We start from the raw sequence: 18,719 nt of genomic DNA, 5'->3' as shown, positions 1-18,719 counted from the left end.
AAAAGAAAAAAAAAGAGCAAAGAACAGTGAGTACAGAGCTGGGTGTCAGAGAGGGAAGGAGGGAGGAGTAACGAAAAATGAACCCCAGCCACATGGCAGAGCTCCTTGTTCCCCAAACTCCCACGCTACCCAGCTGGGGGAGCTGATTCCAGAGTCTCCAGACACGATGCTGCAGAGGGTATACTGCACCTTTGGCATATAGGACAGCCACTCCAGGATGGTGTACACGCCCTCGAAGTCGTCTGGCACAGTGGTGTGGGAGATGCCGTTGTAATGCATGATCTGCACGCCACCCAGCTGATTGTTGGAGGTGTAGACCTCTCGGCCCAGGACCTGCTTCGACAGGGGCACTTAGCAAGCCCGGCCCCTACCCCACCCCGTCGGGGCTCGGGACTCGTCCATCTGTTTGGAAATCAACTCCCTCCAGGATCCTCAATCTGCACGTGGCAGTGACCCGGGAGCTCTCAAAAATCCTGCCACCCAGGCTGCACCCAGAACCACTGCAGCAGAATCTTCGGAGTTGGGAGGCAGCATCAGTATTTTCCTTCAGCTTCTAGGTAATTCCACCATGCAACCCAATTTGAGAACAAGTGAGCCCACCGATGACTTGTGTCTTCTCACAAAACGAAACCCTACCCCGAGTTTCTGATTCGGCATGTCGGCACCGAGGCTCGAGAATCTGCTTTCCTAACGGGCTCCCAGGGGAAGCTGCTGCTGCAGCTGGTCTGGGGACCAGACTTTGAGAACTTCAGTGGGATTCTATCAGACATTACCTTACAAAGGCTTTACAGCCACTTGGGGGTATGTTTTAATACAGTGAGAACAGCAGAATACCAAACTCCACATTCACCAGGAGTCAGGCAGACAGAAAACAAGAAGGAAATACACTAAAATTTTAATAGGAGCAAAATTACTTTTGGGGGGTGGAGTGTCTCTTTCCAGTTTTCTGTAATATGTAATGCCACGTTAATAATTTTTAAATATTCAAATGGCAGTACACAAGAGAGTTCTACCACAAGAGCCTAGTATTTCTTTTATTAAATTTTTTTTTGGCTCACGGCGCCCTGGTGGCTCAGTGGGTTAAGAGTTTGTCTTTGGCTCAGATCATGATCTCAAGGCTCCCTCCCTCTCAAACAAATAAAATCTTTAAAAAACAAAATAAAGTGAAACAAGTTTTTTTTGACTCAGGAGAGACCAAGACAAGTGCAAACTGGAAAAAGAGCTGTACATCAGTAGGAAGGACACTGGTTTCATGCTGAGAAAAGGCCTCCATCAGGAGACAGTGGAAAGGTTACAGTGAGTCCCCATCCCCCACAGCCACCACCCGCTGTTCCTGCCCCACCCACTCACCTTGTTTAGCGCGATGGCTCCCGTCAGGATGATGTGAGAGTTTTCCACCTGGATGACTCGCTGGCCCAGCCTCACCAAGTAGGCTCCGATCCCCACAGCTCGGCAGGTCACCTGTGGAGACGGAGATGGGGCCCCGCTGAATTCCCGAGGCAGGCATGCCCCAATCCCCACAGCGGGGGTAGGAGGAGGACAGGCCAGGAACACACCGGGCACACATGGAAGCTACAGCCTGGCCACCGGTGACCTGACTGGTGACCAAACAGCATGGGCACAAGCCAGTTCTTCAGGCTCACCTGACCCTGGCTTCCGGAAAGAATGTGGTTAACAAAGAAGAGTGTGGTGAGGCCAGATAGCAGACATGGAATGTTCTGGTTCTTGCTTCATCCAAGGCCTAGCTCTTATACGTACCTCTTCTGAGCCAATGTAGCCTCTCATACAACCAAAGGATGCCTAGGAACCAGGGCAAAACTGGTGAAATTGGAGTGAGGTCTATACCAAGGTAAGGGTGCTGAGCCAATGTCATTGTCTTGGTCTTGGTAATGTACTGTGGTTATGTAGGATACTGTTACGGGGGACACTAAATGAGGGGGACAGGGGACCTCTCTGTACTGCCTTGTAACTTCTAGTGAGTTGCAAACTATTTCAAAATTTTATATATATATATCATTACATAAAATATATACTTATGATACATTATGATATATATAATATATATATTATATAGGATACATATAATTATAATATATATTATATACTGTGATACATATATATCATATATAATAGTAAACTATTTCAAAATTATATATAAATATCATATATAATTATATATGATACAGATAAAACATCTATTATAGAATATAGAAAAATATACATATCTTTATAGATTTTGGAATATATAATATGTAAGTTATTTATATATATATATATCCAAAGGTATATATTTTTTATTTTGAAATACATATAATGGTATCTAGAAAACAAGCCTAAGGAAGACACCCATGGCCAGCATTTTCCACCTTGGAAACTGAAGATCCAACACGGAATGTAAAGATAAGGTCTTGAATGACAGTGTACCATGAAAGAGTAGTACTATTACTAGGAAGAGCAAATATTCCTGGAAAGGCTAAGGGAGGGAAAGGGGAGATATTCATTTTGTGCCAATCAAAATCAGATAAAAATTCTCCTAAATACTCAGTACCTTTTTTAAAAATTTAAATTCTAGTTAGTTAACCTACAGTGAAATACTGGTTTCAGGAGTAGAATTCAGGGATTCGTCACTTACCGACAACACACACCGCTCATCACAAGTTCCCTCCTTAATGCCCATCCCCCAGCCGGCCCATCCCCCACCCACCTGCTTCCATCAACACTCAGTTTGTTCTCTATCATTAAGAGTCTCTTATGATTTGTTTCCCTCTCCCCTCCTTTTCTCCCTTTCCATATGTTCATCCATTTTCTTAAATTACACATGATTGAGATCATATGGTAATTGTCTTTCTCTGACTTATTTCACTTAGCATAATACACTCTAGCTCCACCCATACATTTGCAAATGGCAAGATTTCCTTCTTTTGGACAGCTGAGCAATAATCCATTGTATAAATATACCACCTCTTCTTTATCCACTCATCAGTCAATGGACACTGGGGCTCTTTCCACAGTTTGGCTATTGTGGACATTCCTGCTGTAAACATTGGGATGCATGTGTCCCTTCAAATCTGTATTTTTGTCTCCTTTGAGTAAATACCTAGTAGTGTGATTGCTGGGTCATAGGGTAGCTCTATTTTTAACTTTTTGAGAAACCTCCAAACTGTTCTCCAGAGTGGCTGCTCCAGCTTGCATTCCCACCAACAGCATAAGAGGGTTCCCCTTTCTCCACATCCTCACCAACACCTGCTGTTTCTTGTGTTGTTAATTTTAGCCATTCTGACAGGTGTGAGGTGGTATTTCATCATGCTTTTGATTTGTATTTCCTTGACGGTGAGTGATGTTGAGCATCTTTTCACGTGTCTGTTGGCCATCTGGATGTCTTCTTTGGAAAAGTATCTATTCATGTCTCTTGCCCACTTCTTAACTGGATTATTTGTTTTTTGGGTGTTGAATTTGATAAGATTGGACCATGATTCAAACACATCAACTATAAAAAGATACATTTTCTGATAATTGTTAAAACTGACTGTGAACCAGGTTTCAAGGATATTAAAGACTTGCCACGGATGTTGATGGGTGTAAAAATAGCACTGTGATGCTGTAAAAAAGCGGTGTATCTGGGGGTCTTTATCTAGCAAAGATCCACCCTGGGCCATCCAGAGGTGGTAAGACAAGACAGGGGGCTTGCTTTAAAATACCCACAAACATGGGATGCCTAGGTGGTGCAGTTGTGAGGCATCTGCCTTCGGCTCAGGTCATGATCCCAGGATCCTGCGATCAAGCCCCTCATTAGGCTCCCTGCTCAGCAGGAAGCTTCCTTCTCCTTCTCCCACTCCCCCTGCTTGTATTCCCTCTCTCGCCATGTCTCTGTCAAATAAATAATTAAAATCTTTAAAAAAAATAAAATAAAATATGCACAAACAGGGGCGCCTGGGTAGTGCTGTCAGTTAGGCATCCAACTCTCGGTTTCTACTCGGGTCGTGATCTCAGGGTCATGAGATCGAGCCCCATGTCAGGGCTGCATTCAGCACAGAGTCAGTTTGAGTTTCTCTCTCCTTCTCCCTCTGCCCCTACCCCCCTGCTCTCTTTCTCTCTCTCTCCCCTTCTCTAAAATAAATAAATGAATAAAATAAATAAATAAATGAATCTTAAATATATATATACATATATATATGTATATATATATATATATATATATATGGCTACATGTTGCTAATCACGGGAGCTGTGTGATGAGCACACAAGGCTCTTTTCTTCTGAGACTGCTTTAAAGATTCCATGAGACAAAGTGGAAAAGGAAAAGGAAATAAAATAGGAGACTCACCAAGCTAATGGTGACAATCTCTTCATAAGCCAGGGAAGACTCCCCCGCAATCATGCCGGAACCCCGGAGATTCTCTATGCCCACACCACTGTCCTTCCCGATAATATCCGTGATGACATACCTTCATGAACAAAACATGGGTTCAAGATTGAGTTCTAGCCCAGGAAAGTTCAAGGCTGACATATTTCCCCAGAACCCAGGGCAGGGGTGATGAACAAGGTGAGGGAATAGAAGGTGGTAAAGCAGCCAGAGGTGAAATGAAAGCAGGGGTGTAAGACCCTCATAATTGGCCCAGAAGTTTCTAGAAGGGCAAGTGCAGCATCTATAATTATCACCCTTCCCACCAAAGATGTCTGCCTATTTGGAGGCTGTCCTAATGAAAGGTCACCCCCACCCTACATACCTCCACAAACAATCTAGAATAAAGTTTGGTCTACAGAGTGATGAGGAAAGGTGCTTAGTTCACAATCAGTCAGTCAAGATTCTATGGCCTAGAAGTGAAACACTGTACGGCCTAACCCCTGTTACAGATTCACAAGACACTGCTGCAGTCAAAGCTTAAGACAAGGTCTGCAGTAAAGATGCTTGTTAGATCCCATTTAAACCCAGGGTTTCTCAATGTACTTGGTTCTTCACCATCCCCCACAATGTATCACCAACTAACGTTCCAGAAAACCTAGCCTGGGAAATTATGACTTTGTCAACTTCATTGGGAAGAAAAAAAAACAAAAACAAAACCCCACAACATTCCCTAGAAAAGACAGCTGGCAACCTTGGACCTCCTCACAGAGCAGACCCCTTCCCTGCCTACACCTTCCCAGCTTTCCAAATTGCTGCTGCATCAGCTAGGCTAATTTGGTCATAGATGTAACCTTGCAGCTCTAGGGACATCACGGGAATCCAAGCTAATTCTTTCCCAGGTGAGGTACTGTATTTGTGAAAGCCACGACTCACTCTGGATGGCAAGGATGGGCTCACCCTGAAGAAAGCCCCACATGTCTTAGTCCCCAGTGTCCGGAAGGCCCAGGGATCCCACTGTACAAACACCATCATCCCGTTTGAAAATATCACCCACAAGCCCGGAGGCAAAGAGAGGGACTACCCGTCAGTAGCTGAAATCAACCACAGGCAAAAGGAAGGAGCTACCTGATAACTTACTGACCTGGATTCTCCATCTTCCTCGATGTGTTTACAGTGGACAGAATTCAAGGAGCTGATTGTGGTGTAGTCTTGGGGGGTCAGGTACAAGTACTTAAATCCCTTAAAGAAATATATACCAGTGAGGCTGTGAATCCAGTTCCCTGCACTAGACAGCCACTGTTTGTTTTTTTAAAATGTTAATATTGTAGGGGCAGATGTTAATAACGAGTTAACCATGTGTTAACAGCACCACTGGCATGTCTGACGTTAATTCCATATCAATAACAGCTACAGACTGAAGGTATGATCAGTGCCAAGCACTTTCCACTCGTCCTTACACACGACCTCCCATTTCTCCTGCTCTGAATCAGCTCCTTTTCCTCCAAATCACCTCGTCATCCCTGATCCCCCAAGGGGTCTGTTCTGACTTTTTCCCCCTTATTGCCAGCTCCCTCCACGAAATTTCGTCATATAGTTTATGTACCATGTGTATATGCATTGTATATACATATGCATGTACATGTGTGTGTACATATGTATATATGCTTTTTACATGAAAAGATTAATTTTGGGGGGCGCCTGGGTGGCTCAGTGGGTTAAGCCTCTGCCTTTGGCTCAGGTCGTGATCCCAGGGTCCTGGGATCGAGCCCCACATCAGGCTCTCTGCTCAGCAGGGAGCCTGCTTCCCCCCCTCTCTCTCTGCCTGGCTCTCTGCCTACTTGTGATCTCTCTCTCTCTCTCTCTGTCAAATAAATAAATAAATAAATCTTAAAAAAAAAAAAAAAGAATAATTTTTGCCCCCCTTTGGCGGAGGCAATGCCACTGCCTGGAGGATGGCTGCTCTGGCTGCAGAAAAGACCTGTCCCTTGCATTTCCACATCACAAAATGTGATCTTTTCACTCATTCGTTGTGTGTTTTATTGTGGCTAGTGTCTCTCCATTTCCCGGATGATTTCTGAGAATCTCCTGTGGCCAGAAACCAAGCCTTACTCACCTTTGCCTCCTTACTGTACGCCACATTCAGGGGATGCTCAGGCTACATTAGCTCTGTGTTTATAAACTTCTCGTTGTTATTATTCCCCTCAGGCGCCTTTCCAGAGACTTTTTTCCTGATCGCCATTCCCGTCCGAGAAATTTTAAGATCGATCTACCATACGTCTTTTCTGTGCTGTAAATGTGTATCTGTGCTTTATGTGCAAAGTGCACCAAGATTCTTCCCTCCCCGCTCCCCCACCCCTGTGGGCACTATCACCCCCACTGTGGGGCATCACATCACCATGCTGGTTTGGGGACATACTTTGTTGGGGTCTCCTGGGTCCACCCAAGCCACCTGGAATATGTGCTTGATCTCCTCTGCAAGGCCAATACCGGCCCCACTGTTGGCTGCGAGGTAGATTTTGGGGATGCCCTCTGCCCGGGCCATCTCTGATGCCCGCAGATACAGGAGGTCTTCTCCCATCCCAAAGGACCCAATTCGGAACGTGATGTCATTGCTGATGACGATCACATCCCGCCCTTCCGGATACTCTGGAGTCTTGAACCTCATTTTGAAGGCCACCATGCCCACCTGCCAAGGAGATGAATGCACAAGGAAACATGGCTTGTTTCTTTGGGAGTGGGGGGCAGGGTGTTTTTTGAAAGGGTGAGTCCAGCCAGGGGTCACGCTCCACGGAGTTCCTACCTCATTTCCCCCAGGAAGGCGGTTCATCTCCACTAGCTGGCCCTGGGGGTCCAGCACGAGTTCAGTGTATGTCAGGATGTCCTTGGGGTACTTGTCTGGGGTGCCCCACAGTTTAAAGAGAGCCTGGGGATAGGGAAAGAAAGAGAAAACCCAAAGTCCTCATTAGGGAGGCACATTTTCTAGTTCTTCCTCTCTTTAAATTATGAACTATGGATGGAGGCTCCTGGGAGTGGCTGTCGATTAAGCCTCTGCCTTGGGCTCAGGTCATGATCTCAGGGTCCTGGGATCCAACCCCTCAACGAGCTCCCTGCTCAGTGGGGAGTCTGCTTCTCCCTCTGCCTGCTGCTCCCTCTGCTTATGCTCTCTCTCTCTCGCTCATTCTCTATCAAATAAATCTTAAAAAAAAATTATGAACTATTGAAAGCACACAGAAAAACATGCAGAATAAGCAACACCCACGCCCCTATCTGGTGGTTTTCTCAAATCATAATTTCTTCGTGGCCGCTTATGAATTTTTTTTAAAGGAATAAGAGAAATGCAGTTGAAGTCCCTGGTGTACCCCCTCCCCAAGCCCAGATAATCATTGTCTTGAATTTAGTGTCCACTGGTCCTGTGTGTGTTTTTATGCCTTTTGTTATAGAGGCATAAATTTTAAACACACAGGGGCACCTGGCTGGCTCAGCTGGAAGGTGTGCAACTCTTCATCTTAGGGTTGTGCGTTTGAGCCCCACGTGGGATGTAGAGACATGACTTCAACTTAATTTTTTTTACAAGATTTTGTTTATTTATTTGACAGAGAGAGAGATCACAAGTAGGCAGAGAGGCAGGCAGGGAGAGAGGAGGAAGCAGGCTCCCCACTGAGCAGAGAGCCCGATGCGGGACTCAATCCTAGGACCCTGAGATCATGACCCTGATGATCATGACCTGAGCCGAAGGCAGAGGCTTAACCCACTGAGCCACCCAGGCGCCCCTTAATTTTTCAAAAAATATTTTATTTATTTATTTGACAGAGAGAGCAATCACAAGTAGGCATAGAGGCAGGCAGAGAGAGGGAGAAGCAGGCTCCCTGCGGAGCAGAGAGCCCGATGCAGGGCTCGATCCTAGGACCCTGAGATCATGACCTGAGCCCAAGGCAGAGGTCCAACCCACTGAGCCACACAGGCGCCCCTTAAACTTAATTTTTTGTAAGATTTTATTTTTAAGCAATCTCTACACCCCATGTGGGTACCCACATACCCCAAGACCAAGAGTTGAATGTTCTTCCAACTGAGCAAGCCAGGCGCCCCCCGACAGGGCTTACACTTTAAATAAACTGTCTTGTGATGGACACACCCTTCCGTACCTTGCCCTTTTGGCTCCCCCATGTGTTTGAGAGATTTATCCACACTGAGAAATTTAACTCTATTCATTTTCTCTGCTATTCAGTTTCCATGGCGTTAGTAGATCACAACTTACCTATTCATAAATCTTTTTAAGGAACGTTTAGGCTGCTTCCAATCCTACAGTATTAACAATAGGGCTGTAATAAGCATTCTTTTTTTTTTTAAGATTTTATTTTAGAGAGAGAGAGAGAGCTAGCACGAGTAGAGGGAGGGGGAGAGGGACAAGCAGATTCCCCGCTTAGTGTGCAGCCTGATGTGGGGCTCAATCCAGGATCCTGAGATCATGACCTGAGCTGCAGTCAGACATTTGATGGACCCCCCCAGGCACCCCTGTAAGGAGATCCTGGTGGTCTCTTCTTATAAACATGGATGAGAGTCTCATCAGGGGAGTACCTAGGAGTGGGACTGCTGGGTCACAGGGTTTGTGAAACTTCAAGTTCACTCAATATTATCAAACTGCTCTCTCAGTTTTTCAAAATGCTTTACAGTCCCAGGAAGCAAGGATAAGAACTCCTTTTCTCCATATGCTTGCCAATACTTAGTTTTGTCAAATATTTTCACATTTATCTGTCTGCTGGGTATGGGTATTGGGGAACTAAGCCGTACTTCATTGATTATTAGGAAGGTGAGAGCCTTTGAATATGTGTACTGACCATGTGAGTTTCCTTTTTGCCAATTTCCTCCCGTTTATAACTCCTGCTCATATTTTCTGTAGTTTTGTTTTTCTCTAATTGACTAGTGCTCTTTAGACAATCTAGTTGTAATCCGTTGCTAGTGATAGTCATTGGGACATATTCTCCCCGTCTGGAGCTCATCTTTCGTTTTTTGCATAAAGAACTTCAAAATTTTAATATAGTCAAGTTTATGGGTCTTTTCCAGTACAGTGGAAGCTTTTAACTGACTCTAAGTGACTTTAAGCCTCTTGAAACTTACTTCTGTATACTAGATAAGGTAGAAATCAAGATTTGCTTTTTCCAATTAGGTGAGCCCTCCCTTACCTATGGGGGAAATACTCCAGGACACCCAGTGGAGGCCTGAAACCTCCAACAGGACTGAACTCTCTATGTACTATGGTTTGTTCTATATGTATGTACCCAGGATAAAGCTTAATTTATAAATTAGGCATAGTAAAATAATACTAATAAAAGAACAATTATAACAATAAACAATAATAAAAGTTATGTGAACATGGTCTCTCTCTCCCTCAAAATGTCTTACTGCATTAAACCCACCCTTCATCTTGTGATGATGGGAGATGATCAAATGCCTATGCGATAATGGGGTGCCTGGGTAGCTCAGTGGGTTAAAGCCTCTGCCTTTGGCTCGGGTCATGATCCCAGGGTTCCGGGATCGAGCTCTGAGTCGCGCTTTCTGCTCAGCAGGGAGTCGGGCTCTCTGCTTTGCCTCTCTGCCTACTTGTGATCTCTGTCAAATAAATAAATAAAATCTTTTTAAAAAAATGCCTACGTGCCGAGACAAAGTGAGGGGCATGATGTAGGCAATGTGACGGAGCCTTAGGCTAACACTGACCTTCTGAGCATACGTCAGAAGGAGGATCATCTGCTTCCAGATGGCAGCTGACCACAGGTAAGTGGAACGATGGAAAGCAAAGCCATGGGTAAAAGGGGCATACCGTACCTTCTAGTGAAGTTGATTTCCTTAATTCATCATCCCACCTCTGCATTCTGTCAAGTCTCCACTTATGAGTGGGTCTGATTTCAGGCTCTGTGCTATTCTTTTTTTTTTTTTTTTTAAGATTTTATTTATTTGAGAGAGAGAGACAGAGAGCATGAGCAGGAGGGAGAGGAGGAGGAAGAGGGAGAAGCAGATTCCCCACTGAGCAGGAGCCCAACATGGGGCTCGATCCCAGGACCCCAGGATCATAACCTCAGCTGAAGGCAGATGCTTAACCGACTGAGCCACACAGGTACCAGGCTCTGTGCTGTTATACTGGTCTACTCATCTAGCTCTATAACAACACACTGTAGTAAGTACTGCTACTTTAAAACAAGTAGTGACACTGGCTAAGGCGAGTCCTCTTTGCTCTTTTTCAGTATTGTTTTTGCTATTCACAAGCTTTTGCTTTTCCCTATGAATTTTTAAGTTTCACCAAAAAACTTTGGAATTATACTGAATGTATTGATTTGGGCAGAACTAATAGCTTTACAATATTGAATCTTCCCATCATTCATGAGCATGATAAACCCCTCCATTTCTTTAGGCTTAAAGTGTTTCAAGAAAAATTTTAAAATTTCCTCCATAAAGGCTTTGTATGTTTTTTGACTTATTCACAAGTAAACTTATACTTGCTTTTACTGTTGTAAACAGTATTTTTTTCCAACTACATTTTACAGTTTCTGCTGGTCGATGAGAATGCAGTTAAGTTTTGTACACTGATCGCGTATCTAGCAATCTTGCTATATTATTTCATTGGTTCTGTACATTCTTACATTTCTTATATAGACATTTATAACATCTGCAAAAACACCATCTTTCTTTTTTTCTTCTGCATTTCAATCTTTACACCTTTTATTTCTTTTTCTTGCCTAATTGCACTGGCCAGAAACTCCAATAAAAAATGTTGAATAGATATGGTAATAATGGATATATCTGTCCTGTATCTATCTAACATTTATTTCACCATTAAGTGCTATTAGTTTTAGATTACTATCTTTTATAGAGATAAATTCCCTTCTATTCTTAGTTCATTTAAAGTTTTTAGTATGAACAGAAACTATCTTCACAAATACTTTTTTGCATCTATTGACAAATTTAAATTTTTTCTTCATCTATTAGTCTAAGTTACATTAATAGACTTCCTAATATCAAATCATATGAACAGGATAAATCCTACTTAGTCCAATAAAAAAATATATCATTACTGGATTTCATTTACTAATATTTTATTTATAATTTTTGTGTCCATATTCATAAATGAGACAACCAATTTTCCTTCTTCTAATGTTCTAATCTGGATTCATATTAAGGTAACAATAACCTGATAAAAAGAGTGAAGAAGGGGCGCCTGGGTGGCTCAGTGGGGTAAGCCGCTGCCTTCGGCTCAGGTCATGATCCCCAGGTCCTGGGTTCGAGCCCCACATCGGGCTTTCTGCTCAGCAGGGAGCCTGCTTCCTCCTCTCTCTCTGCCTGCCTCTCTGCCTACTTGTGATTTCTCTCTGTCAAATAAATAAATAAAATCTTTAAAAAAAAAAAAAAAAAAAAAAAAAAGAGTGAAGAAGCATTCCCTTTGTTTTTTTCCTACTCTCCAAACAATCAATACACAAAGGGAATTATCTGTTCTTTAAAGACTAGATAGAAATTGTAAAGCCACCTGCACCCAATTTTAGTGGACAGATTTTTTTGAACTATTATTCAATTTCGTTAATGCTAATTATTTATATTTTCTATTTCTTCTTGAGTCAGTTTTGATAAGATATATTTTTCTTGGAAATTTTCTTTTGTCTAAGTTTTCAAATAGTATTTTCCATAGTATTATGTTTCTTTATGTAAAAGAAAAGGGATGGATTTGTTCCTGATTTGTCTTCTTCTTATCCTATGGCCCTTGAGGTCAAAGGTAAAAGGATAAATGATATTCTTAATCATACAAGTTTCTATTTAATTACCTACTTAATTATAAATAGTTTACATATATTCCTCACAATTAACTTTGCATAGGAGGTACTATTATACTCTCACTTTACAGAGGAGGAAATTAGCCCAGAGAGGTGAAGGAACTTGCCCAAGGATACACAGAAAGCAAAGGACAGTTCCAAAAATGAAACCCATGCCTGAGTGACTGCAAATAGTGGCTTTTCCTACCATGCTGCCTCTCCTATGCCTGAAGTGAATTGAGGCTTTCCTGCCTACAGGGGAAGGTCCATGATCACAGATTCATGAACATCATTTACAAGGCAATGGAAGGGATGTAAACAGATATCCATGTCACCAGTGCCAGCCTGTTCAGTGTCCCTGAAAGGCCCTACTACATAAAAAAATAAAGGCATAGTAACAATACTTCAAGGAAACACCAAAATGTTACTGTAGTCATCAACGGTGAATAGATTATATAAGGGTGGAATTTTTTTACTGAGTCCTATTTTCCAATGAATACTTTAATATTCAGGAAAACCCAAGACACTATTTTTTTTAAAAGTAGACTAAAAATTCCTCAAAGCAGTGAATGACTCCAACCTCTTCCTCACAGGCTATCTGCCCTTAGAATGGAGCCAGGCATGTGGCAGGAACTTAAGTGAGTGTTAGAAAACCCAGAGGAAGGGCGCCTGAGTGGCTCAGTGGGTTAAGCCTCTGCTTTCAGCTCGGGTCATGATCCTGGGGTCCTGGGATCGAGCCCTGCATTGGGTTCTCTGCTCAGCAGGGAGCCTGCTTCCCTCTCTCTGCCTGCTGCTCTGCCTACTTGTGATCTCTCTGTCTGTCAAATAAATAAATAAAATCTTAAAAAAAAAAAAAAAAACAGAGGAAAGGGCACCTGGGTGGCTTTGTTGGTTAAGTGTCTGACTCTTTCTTGATTTTGGCTCAGGTCATGATCTCAGGGTTGTGAGATCCAGCCCCACATCTGGCTCTGGGCTCAGCACAAAGTCTGCTTGAGATTCTGTCTCTGCCCCTCTCCCTTGCTCACATGCTCTTTCTCTCTCTCTGAAATAAATAGATGAATCTTAAAAGAAGAAAAAAAGACCAGCAAGAAACACATCAAAATATTAAGCAATATGTCTTTAGGACATGGAATGATGAGTCACCTTTTTCTTTTTTCCATGCTCCTTTAGTTTCCAAAGTTTCCATGTTATATTACTTTTAATCATTGGGAAGAAAATGGGTTCATTTTAGGAAAAATATTAGGAAGGCAATTTCAATATTGATTTCTTTTTCTCCAAGTAGACCTCATTCTTCCAACTTGGGGTCTTCAGAAGAGTAACTAAGGATAGGGGCCAGTGGGCTGGTGGACTCCCTAAGGGCACCCGGGGTGGTACAGCAAAGCTGTAGGACTTGCCTGCCTGAACATCTCTGGGAAGTCATAGACGTAGGTGGTACCCAGGGACTGGGCTTGGAATCGCTTGGCCTGAAGCAGATCCTTGGTGACATAGGGAGTGTTGATCAGCATCCCGTGCTGGGGTCCCTGTTTGTCACCAAAGGAGTGAAACATGATCTGGAAAGGAAGACAGAAAAACAGAGTAAAGGAGGGAACTTTCAGAGAAGCATATTCTTGTCCCTTTTAATCCTACTCTCCTCAAATCATGTCACAAATCACGTCACATCACATGACATGTCACATCACATGACAAAGTAAGTGCCTCACAGAGCTAATCTTTTCTCTGCCACTGTGGGCAACCAGAACAAGAAGGGACAGGTGTGGGAGCATAGCTCCAAAAATGTGACTATCATAGTACTTTACACACACACACACACACACACACACACACACACAACCAAACATGAGTGCACAAATACTGGTGAGATCTGAATAAAGTCCCCATTTGAGTTAATAGTACTGTACCAATGTCAATTTCCTATTTTAACAAGGTCCTATGGTTATGTTGTTATCATTGGGGGAAGTCAGGTGAAGGGTACATGGGAACTCTCTGGAGCATCTTTTTTCCCTCTGTACTATTTTTCTAACTTCCTGAGTCTTTAATCATTTAAAGAGTTACATATTTAAAAATGGAAGTCAACAGGATATTTGATTCAGTTGACAAACGTGTTCTTAAACATGGTTGGGGAAAAGACACCCATTTCCCTAAGTGAACCGACCTAGGAGCTGCATTATAATCAACCATGGTATTCCACATCTTTTCCCAAATATGGTCCTAAAACAAATTAAACTTGAGATCGATTCTCCTTCCCAGAGGAATGAACAACTGGGATTCAGAAGCTAACATTTATTGTAAACTCAGAGGAGCTACCCCAACCCATCATGGCTGGCATGATAGCCACCAAGTAGCATTTTAGCCTGTGTCTTGCTCTCGGGAGCAGATTTGCTTTGCCTCTGCTCTGATTTGGATTATCTGTGGCACCCCCTGCCCCAGCCTCCCAGCCTTACATTTCCAGATCTGGGGTCGGTGACTTCTTTGTAGAGGCTGATGTCCAGGTAGTAGCCCGACTCATTGGTGATGAACAGGCGGATGGGAACAGCATTGCCAGTGGTGGTCTGGCGGATGTTGATCTTGACCTCAGCCTGCAGCACACGGAGTTTCCACAGCCTACTGCCATAGCGCATAACCATGGAACGCACGGACTCCTCGATCTGCCCCAAATGACAGCAATTCCGATCTCAGGGCCCATTCTGTGCACACTTGTAATAAATAGTTCTAGCACTGATAACATGGGAACGATGACATACGCTGAACGCAAAACACCAGGACACAGTACGTATCCAACAACTATTAGCCAATAATAACCAGAGTCGCCATGCTAAGCATGTCAGGAGCATCATCTCCTTTCATCCTCATAATTACATGGAAAGGCCAGCACTTTTATACTCTGGTGACAGACGGAGGCTGGTAAGCGAGAGAGCTACTGTACCTACATTACATCATGTTTACCTCCACCACGAAGCCCAAATGTTTGCATTTTCTCTTCTGGGAACTATGTGGGTTGGTGGAGTTTGGGCATCAGCACGGGCCCTGTGCACCCCATGGATGCCAAACTGATGACCCAAGACTTCTTTTACCCCAGAATCACCATCATCAACTCTGCCTACTCATGAAGAACCAGCCATAGGAGAACGGTTCTCTTCCCCCTTCCCTCCCACATACACTCCCCAAAAGAGCCAGGAACCAGGGATGACATTTTGTTTTGCAAGACACTTTGGGCATGCATGTCATCCTAAAAGGGAAGTATGCTGTCCATGGAGGGTGACCATCAGAACAAGGATGATCCTAAGGGTGGTGGCAAAAATATGGCCCTGGAATTAAATGACAGAAGGTTGTTCACCCACAGCAATGGAGGCTCAAACATGCACATGCGTGTCCTAGAACTTAGAGGTCTTGAGAGCAAGGAGACAAGACCCCAAAGCAGCAAGGCATGCCAAGTGCCATAGGCCCCTGTAAGAGCTGAACGCAGAGCTTCCCCAGAGGTGCGACCTTGGAGGGGTCCATGATGACGGTGGGCACGAAGTTCAGGAAGATGTGGTTGCAGTCGGTGCGCACGTTGGTGTTGTTGAACGCCACCTCCAGCTCGTCCATGGCCTCCAGGAGCAGACGCTCACCCTCATTCTGCAGGTACTCAAAGGAGGCTTCCTGCCAAATTGGGGGGGGGGGGCAGAGGGTAAAAGAAGAGGCCCGTGGCTAGAAACGGAGCCTCAGAGAGAACAGAGAGAGGAAAGAATTTCCCCTCCTTCAGAAAGTGTGGCAGAAGAGAAGGGTAGAGCCCTACCTCCAAGGCTTTTTATAGTCTATGATAGTTATACCTCCAAGATATTTACCAAGTTTTGCATTTTCTCTATTGGGATGCTCTGACCACTGGGCCTTTCTGACACTGGAGGGACTGCCCCTCCCAGGGTGGCCAATTCCTAGAGATGGTAAACGACTCACCCCTGAGTGTGGTTTTCACAGGCAAACCAGCCAATCCAGAGCACACACCTCCTCTCTGGGTTTCTCAGGTCCCAGGTCACTATCCACCTGCCCTACTCACCCCAGGCCCAGGTACCAGACACCTAGAGACAGCCCCTGAGCTCCAGAACCCACTGAAATTATTCAGACTAGCCAATCCCAAGCCTGCCTATCCTGCCTCACTGGTTTTTCTTTCCTGCAGAAATCACAACAAAGACTCTTACCCCATTTCCCTCTCCTCCCCTGCCTCCCCACCATCCCACGTGGCTCCCCTTGGGATGATATGCCCCCTCCTCTTGGAATCTGAGAGTGACAATCTTTTTTGGTGGCAACTGTCTTCTAGCCTGTAAGTAAGTACAGGCCTTATTGTACCTGAAAATAATAAAACCCATTAAAATATCTCATTGACTGAGGTCACCAAAAACTGACATTAGCTTCACATCCATCAGTAGAGGATTTGGGGAAAAAAAATTATACACACGGTAGGTACATCCATGCAAGGACAGAGCATGGAATCAATCATCTCCATTACCACGAGAGATGAGAGCTTCAAGGATCTGACCAGTAGGGGCACCTCGGTGTCTCACTGGGTTAAGCATCTGCCTTCAGCTCAGGTCATGATCCCAGAGTCCTGGGATCCAGCCTGGAAGTCAGGATCCCTGCTCAGCAGGGTGTCTGCTTCTCCTTCTGCCCCTCCCCCTACTCCTGCTTGCATTCACACACTCTTGCTCTGAAATAAATAAAATCTTAAAAAAAAAAAACAACCAAAACAGAATTCACTGTGGCACACTTGGGTAGTTCAGTTGGTTAAGCATCTGCCTTCAGTTCGGGTCATGATCCTGGGGTCCTGGGATGGAGTCCCACATCGGGCTCCCTGCTCAGCAGGGAGTCTCCTTGTCCCTCTCCCTCTGCTCCTCCCCTCTATACATGCTCTTTCTCTCTCTCTCTCAAATAAATAAAGAAAATCTTAAAAAAAAAAAAAAAAAAGTAGTTCTCAATACTGTTTGAAAAGTCCACAATATAATCATAGGTAATGCGTCTGAATGCAAGAAACGATGAAAAGTGATCATGGCACTCAGTAAGCAGATACAAGAAACTCCTTTAATACACGGTATCTCTCTTCTCAACTCCCTTCTCATGCGGACGGATCCGTGGGACGCAAGAAGCTCGTCCACGTGCTGCCAGCCGGGACACGCACAGAAACCACTTTGCTGTCAGCGTCCCCCGTGCTGGCCGGACAGGGGTCACAAGGGCGCACCCCACGGTCCCCAGTACCGAGCGGGGACGCAGGGAAGGGCAGGCCGGCAGACGAGTGAGAGGCTCAGAGGGAGAAAGAAGTGTTCGGTGGCGTCTTACCTTTGTAATGAGGTCCGAGTGCCTGATGATGGCGCGGATGAAGAACCTGTAGTCCGTCACTTCTGCCCCTTCTTTCACTTTGGCGGCGCCCAGGTACAGGTGCATCTTGTGGTTGGCGCAGGGCACCGCGGTCAGATCGAAGCTGCGCATCCGACTGAGCTCCAGCTGGTAGGCCAGGGCGGGCTCCAGGTGACGGTAAATGCGATCTTCTGCAAACTGCAGGGCCAGCCAGGGCACGGAGACAGACAGACACACAGACACACACGGAATGGGACCCTGGGCTGTGTGCCTGCTGGGTCCATGCCCTGTCTTGCAGACCACCTGTGTTTGCGGCTTTCGCACCAGGGTGGGCAGCCTTCATCACGTCACCTGTGAGCAACCCCAGGGCTCGGGGATTTGGGGTTTGGGAAGGTCCAGAGGAGAGCCTCGAGCCCCGCGGATCCTGCACACGCTGGCTCGAGCCTCTTGGCTCCGGGGTGAGCCTACCTAGTCCTCAGCACCTGCCAGGACAACCAGCCTCTGCTCGTCACAACACAGAGTACCTCTCAAGAAGTCACTAAGTGCCGATTTCTCTGTGGAGACGGGTCCCCCAAAGGAAGCAACAGACAGTGCTGGAGACCCATGTGGAGAGAAAATGAAGACCCTCACCGAAGGACGGGTCTGAATTAGAACTGAAAGGCTTTGGATAAATTCAACTACAAGCTACTGAAGAGGATGGAGTCTAGAGTCTGCATTGGGAAGAAGCCCACCTGTTCTAAAGCAGGGACCAGCAAAGCTTTTCTTAAAGGGCCAGAGAGGGAACGTGTGAGGCTGGTGGGCCACACGGTCAGTCACAGCCATGCCATCCCTGCCACCGGCACAAGAAAGCCACAGCAGACCAAGCAGTTGTGGCTGCATCCCAAGCAAACTTTGTTTATAAATATAGGGACCCAGCCTGCAAGAACATAAGAAAATGAGGTTGGGGGAGCCATCTGAGGACAAAAGTGATCCAGATGAGGGAGACACCGGAGTAAAGGCTGAAAGGATGGGAATCCTGGAGTCCTATTGAGCTCCACAGGGAAACACAATCCCAGAGGAAGGCTGGCGGCTACACATTAGTTATTTGTTCTAGAATACAGGGGTACCTTAAGGACTGGGGACTATACTCTTCCTGAAGAGCAAAGACGTCAGGGAAGTGAGAACAGTACTACTGCTCTATGTCATACCTCGTCTCTTGCTCTAAACGTGAAAAACTTGGGAAACTCTTTCTGCAAAAGAAATCCATACAAAAAACA

The 18,719-nt window shown here is 44.9% G+C and overlaps 1 protein-coding gene across 7 annotated transcripts in view; it reads right to left on the bottom strand.

Annotated features, from left to right (window-relative positions):
- The window catches only part of ACACB (acetyl-CoA carboxylase beta), a 121,941-nt gene that overhangs the window by 11,069 nt on the left and 92,153 nt on the right, over window positions 1–18,719 (bottom strand). For all 7 annotated transcript variants that reach the window (XM_047696370.1, XM_047696368.1, XM_047696371.1 and 4 more), the window contains 11 exons: window positions 18,651–18,692; window positions 17,446–17,661; window positions 15,622–15,777; window positions 14,580–14,783; window positions 13,533–13,688; window positions 7,146–7,268; window positions 6,762–7,031; window positions 5,487–5,584; window positions 4,325–4,445; window positions 1,351–1,461; window positions 190–333 (listed from right to left, as the gene is read on the bottom strand). In XM_047696370.1, the coding sequence (XP_047552326.1) occupies window positions 190–333; window positions 1,351–1,461; window positions 4,325–4,445; window positions 5,487–5,584; window positions 6,762–7,031; window positions 7,146–7,268; window positions 13,533–13,688; window positions 14,580–14,783; window positions 15,622–15,777; window positions 17,446–17,661; window positions 18,651–18,692 (1,641 nt within the window). The remainder of the gene's footprint in view (window positions 1–189; window positions 334–1,350; window positions 1,462–4,324; window positions 4,446–5,486; window positions 5,585–6,761; window positions 7,032–7,145; window positions 7,269–13,532; window positions 13,689–14,579; window positions 14,784–15,621; window positions 15,778–17,445; window positions 17,662–18,650; window positions 18,693–18,719) is intronic.

The sequence above is a fragment of the Lutra lutra genome, chromosome 12 (assembly GCF_902655055.1).
Source record: "Lutra lutra chromosome 12, mLutLut1.2, whole genome shotgun sequence".
In the NCBI taxonomy this organism is placed as follows: Eukaryota; Metazoa; Chordata; class Mammalia; order Carnivora; family Mustelidae; genus Lutra; species Lutra lutra.
The sequence above is the reverse complement of the archived record's forward strand: the minus strand, read 5'-3'. Positions and strand labels throughout refer to the sequence as shown.